At 40.8% G+C, this 4,826-nt stretch overlaps 1 protein-coding gene across 4 annotated transcripts in view; it reads left to right on the top strand.

The window, feature by feature from the left end:
• Positions 1 to 4,826, top strand: part of LOC107720963 (transcription factor Dp-2-like) — a 68,380-nt gene that overhangs the window by 30,163 nt on the left and 33,391 nt on the right. For 2 of the 4 annotated variants that reach the window (XM_016528799.1, XM_016528798.1), the window contains exon 1: positions 565 to 707. The exons of the other annotated variants lie outside the window; for them this stretch is intronic. In XM_016528799.1, coding sequence (XP_016384285.1) covers positions 593 to 707 — 115 coding nt within the window. In that variant the 5' untranslated portion in view covers positions 565 to 592. Of the gene's footprint in view, positions 1 to 564; positions 708 to 4,826 lie in introns of those variants that run through there. 4 annotated transcript variants of the gene reach the window in all.

Below are 4,826 nucleotides of genomic sequence, written 5' to 3'. Positions count from 1 at the left end.
GAAACTTACTGTAAATCATTTAACAGGTTTTTACTGTGGCATTTTTACAGTCTTTTACCATTAAAATCATGATAATTTTTTACAGTGTGGATGAAGACAACAGTTACAGTAGTTTAACGTTGCTCCAGTCTTTTGAAGTCAGTGTGTGATTGAACACTTTTTAATTGCTACTGGCACTCGTCCAGTTGTGCGTTTCCAATGTCGCTTGGGTGCCAAATAAAACTCGTGCACCCGTCCAGTTGTGCTTTCCTCCAGTGCTGCTGGTCACGCCGGTCTTATGGCGCGAGCTCAGCGTGTCAACATGTGTTCAGGCCGCTCCATTGTGTAGCCACACATCTATTCAGTTCTCCTGCTCTCTGGGGCTTTCCACTGCTCTCAGATCAGTCCAGGCCAGAGTAATCGCCCACCTGCTCTTTGAGCGGCCCGCAGGAGCTGTGAGAAAGCCGGCGTCTGTGCACGTACGGAGGGAGGAAGTCCGGCAGCAGGCGTGCACACGCTTTCACTGAATGCGGCCGCTGTGAGCGCATTTCCCACTCAGCACGGGTGAAAGTCCGAGCACGGGTGGGTGGACTCCCTCTGCTTTCGCTCGGCAATGCCTGGCCAGCCTCTCAAGTTTCCACTGAATGGTAACAAAAGGGACACACAGGGAAAGAGAGGGACACCAGGTCCCAGCCTGCCTTCGAAACATGCTCTCCACTCCTCTTCAGGTAAATCCTGCACCCATGCTTTTTTTCCGTTCTGCTTTTTTTCTCTTTGTTGAGGCATTCAGGGATTGTGTCGGAGCAGCTGGGAAGGCTGCACGTGTGTCGGGACGGCATGCTGAGAGGAACACACTCTCTCTCTCTCTCTCTCTCTCTCTCTCTCTCTGGGTCACTGTGGAAGTTCCTCCATGGCTCTGTGTTCAGGGGGAGGGGTGAAGCAGACCTCCCAGTCTGTGTGTGGGACTAGAACTTGAACTTTTTATTAGGAAAGGAATAGTTAAAGGTGAAGTATGGAGGTGCTTGTCGTGCCGCTTCATAAACAAACAGGTAAAGAGGAAGGTACACACTTTGTATAATTTTATAACTTTTCAAATAGCTTTATAAAGAGGTATTTTCTTTATTTTTATTTTTTAAAAAGAAGCTTGTTATTGCCTTCCACACTCTTATAAATAAAGGTTCTTTTTTTTATAAAGAACCTTTAACATCAGTGGAACCTTTCAAATGCACTAAACGTTCTAAACTGTGCAAAAAGGTTCTTTATTAAAATGTTCTTCACAATAAGAAAAAAAAGTTTTCTTTGAAGAACCGTTTGCTGAAATGTAGCCCAAACCTTTATTTTTAAGAGTGTAATGTGGTTCCAGATATGTGTTTAAGCGAGTGTTTTTATCGCTGCAGAGCTGTGTTGTTGTGTTTGGTCGTTGGTGAGAGTCTCTCTGATGTTTCTCAGGCACTGATGTGGTTTCGAGTCATGTTGAGCGAGCGCTGGAGTCTGTTTGGGCTGCCCCAGGAAGTAACTGTGTGTTTTCCTCCTGTTGTCTTGGCCCATGTATAGCAGTGTTTTCTTTTTGATGTCTTCCGTTATGCACTTGCATTTATCTGTGTGTATCATGCATTTGTGTTACGCTGAGCACACTGTGTGTGTGGTTTATGATATAGCGCACACATTGGGCTCAATATTTGTGTGTGTGTGTGTCCCGGGCTGCTGCTCAGCTGTATTCTAATGTGGCTTTGCTCATTGTTGCTGTAAAGAGCATGTGGCACTGAGGCATTCCTGCGCTGAGGCCTCGCACAAAACCCCTTCAGACTGCAGCCAGTCCTGCTGCTGTACACTCACCATCTGGAGCAGATTGTGAGGATTCATTCAGACCACTCTGGCACTTTCTTACCTTTCAATATGAAATACTTGAACTGGGTTTGAAATTTTACAGAAAGGTTGCCCTTAAAAATTACTTTGACAGTTTTCACAATCATTTATGTTCTTTGAAAGCTGTATGACTGACTTCCACAGAACACAGAAGGAATAGCTGAACCACTTTTTCCATAAATGAAAGCTGTCAAGCCTTAAAAAGGATGAAAAAATACCCATAAAATGTATGAATACAATGCGTTTGAGGAACAGAATGAAATATGTTGTCGTCTCCAGTACAGCTCATAAATAGAAATTGAATGATAAATTTTTTTAATAAACAATATTGATTATTTGCACCGATATCTTGATAACCAATATGCAGAACCGATTGTTTTACTTTTGTTTTAGTCACAGTTGTTAGCATTGAACTGAACAAAAGCTGTATGACTGACTTCCACAGAACACAGAAGGAATAGCTGAACCACTTTTTCCATAAATGAAAGCTGTCAAGCCTTAAAAAGGATGAAAAAATACCCATAAAATGTATGAATACAATGCGTTTGAGGAACAGAATGAAATATGTTGTCGTCTCCAGTACAGCTCATAAATAGAAATTGAATGATACATTTTTTTAATAAACAATATTGATTATTTGCACCGATATGCACTGATTATTTGCACCGATATCTTGATAACCAATATGCAGAACCGATTGTTTTACTTTTGTTTTGGTCACAGTTGTTAGCATTGAACTGAACAAACTGTTTATCTGCGAGATAATTTTTGACGAAAGTTATGCAGTTAATGTTAAAATAATTTAGTTTTAAATGAGTGGATCTTCTTAAAAGCTACATATGGTGGCCATGCTGGGACATCCCTGAGCATCAACCAAGGCTATATTTATAAGCATCGTCAACAGAGTATTAATGTTTTATTTAATTCAACATTTAATTTATTTAATAATATGACACATCTCATTTGTGCATTAATGGCTGTTATTTTAATTAAAGCAAGTTTCTTGCAGTCTTGCAGTTCTCAAAACGCCCAAAGATGGTGCATTTATTGGTGTGTCCAATACTACAAAACTGATATCCGTTTATGGAAAAATGCTTAAATATCAGGGAAAATATCGGTTGAACCGATTATCGCCAATCTCCATTTATAAGTCAAATCAAACTGGACAATTCTTATTGTTTTCATGGAATATTACAGTGTTTATTGTAAATGATTTATCTCTGCACATCATTTATAAAGAATTCCTGCATAATCTTTAATCAGAAACGACAACGCTTTTCTGATGACTTGATCATTAACGTGAGGGCAGAACAATAAGGCTTTCTGACAGCCAGAGGAGTCTGACACCCACATGAAGCAATCACAATTAGGAAACGACAATGATCCAGTCAATTCCTGATAAACAAAATCAAGTCCCGTCCCGTGAAAGGACGATCATAATTTCTGTTTCAGACCGACTTTAAATGTAATTTGTGTGTGTGTGTGTATTGGCACATGGCGGAAGGTGCATGTTTCGCACCAGGTTTGACGGCACTGATGCCAAACAGCTTCGATTCTTCTGTCTTGAATTCAATTTGTGTGTGTGTGTGTATTGGCACATGGCGGAAGGTGCATGTGTCGCACCAGGTTTGACGGCACTGATGCCAAACAGCTTCGATTCTTCTGTCTTGAATTAAATTTGAGAGTTTGAAACATTGAAAAATCATTGATGGATAATCAGTAAAATAGATAGAAAGATGTATCTGGGTGTCATGCACTCAAGTGTCTAATAGCATCTAGCATGAAGTAGCTAATAATGTGTGGTGTGCTGTGCTATGATTGGTCACTTTCAGTAGCGCGCTCTTTTAGAGAGGCAATCATAACCACATTTCATTTATTTCAATGAGTCATGACCACATCTGCTGTTGTACTTTATGAAAAGCATTAGAGCTGCTTTGTATTGGTAGTTGGTATATAAAGTCAATAGAACATTGTAAACACAGTCCGACATCTCGACTGCAGCTGTAGCCAGACAAAGACGCACTGAGCGTCACAGACGGCTGGAAGATCTGACCGTGTTCAGGATGGTGTGTTTGGAGTGTGTGTGGGACGTCGTCTCATTCAGACAGTACTGGGTGTGTTCACTCCGTTGCGTGTTTGCGAGGCCCATTTGCATGGTTTTGCATCTGATATGCCACAACCTTTACATGATTTGCATTCCCATTCAGAAAACACCACAGAATTCAATGAAAGCGTTTCTAGTGTCTTGGCCTCCATCACCATACTGTAAGCTTCCCTCACATATCCCACACACACACAACAGTCACTTACTGGGGTCTAAAGGAGACATTCATGGCTGAGAGTCACTGTTACACAGTACTGACACGCTTAAACATGTTTGATGTTGTTGCAAGGGATACAATTAAGTGACATCTACAAAGAAATTATACTAGAGCTTTTCTCAAAACTCACTGAAAACTCACTTTTTAGAGACATTATGCAGTGACATTTAACCAGCGGATGCTGGAGTGATTTTAGTGGATGTGTTCACACAGGAGTCCTAGAGGAACCACAGGTGTAGAGAATCACTTTAAACCAGAAAACCTGCTGTATTATTGTTAGATATGCAAATTTCTAAGGACTGTAAATTATCAACATGATCAAAACTTTGAAACCTGTTGAACTCAATCTGCTACATACTTTCAGTCGTCTGATAGTTTTTACATTTAAAGGGTTAGTTCACCTAAAAATGAAAATTAGGCTGTGTTTTACTCACCCCCGAGGCATCCTAGGTGTATATGACTTTCTTCTTTCAGACGAATCCAGTCGGAGTTAGATTAAAAATTGTCTTTGACCTTTCAAGCTGTTTAATGCCACTCAGCGGGTGTTGCATTGCTTCAGTCCAAAAGAACTTAAATAAAAAGTGCCCATCCATAAAAAAAAGTGTCTCACACGGCTCCGGGGGGTGAACAAAGGCCTCCTGTAGCAAATCGATGCGTTTT

The sequence above is a fragment of the Sinocyclocheilus rhinocerous genome, unplaced genomic scaffold (genome assembly GCF_001515625.1).
Source record: "Sinocyclocheilus rhinocerous isolate Xijiao unplaced genomic scaffold, SAMN03320098_v1.1 scaffold2256, whole genome shotgun sequence".
Lineage (NCBI taxonomy): Eukaryota > Metazoa > Chordata > Actinopteri > Cypriniformes > Cyprinidae > Sinocyclocheilus > Sinocyclocheilus rhinocerous.
This window is presented reverse-complemented; position numbering and strand designations above follow the sequence as displayed.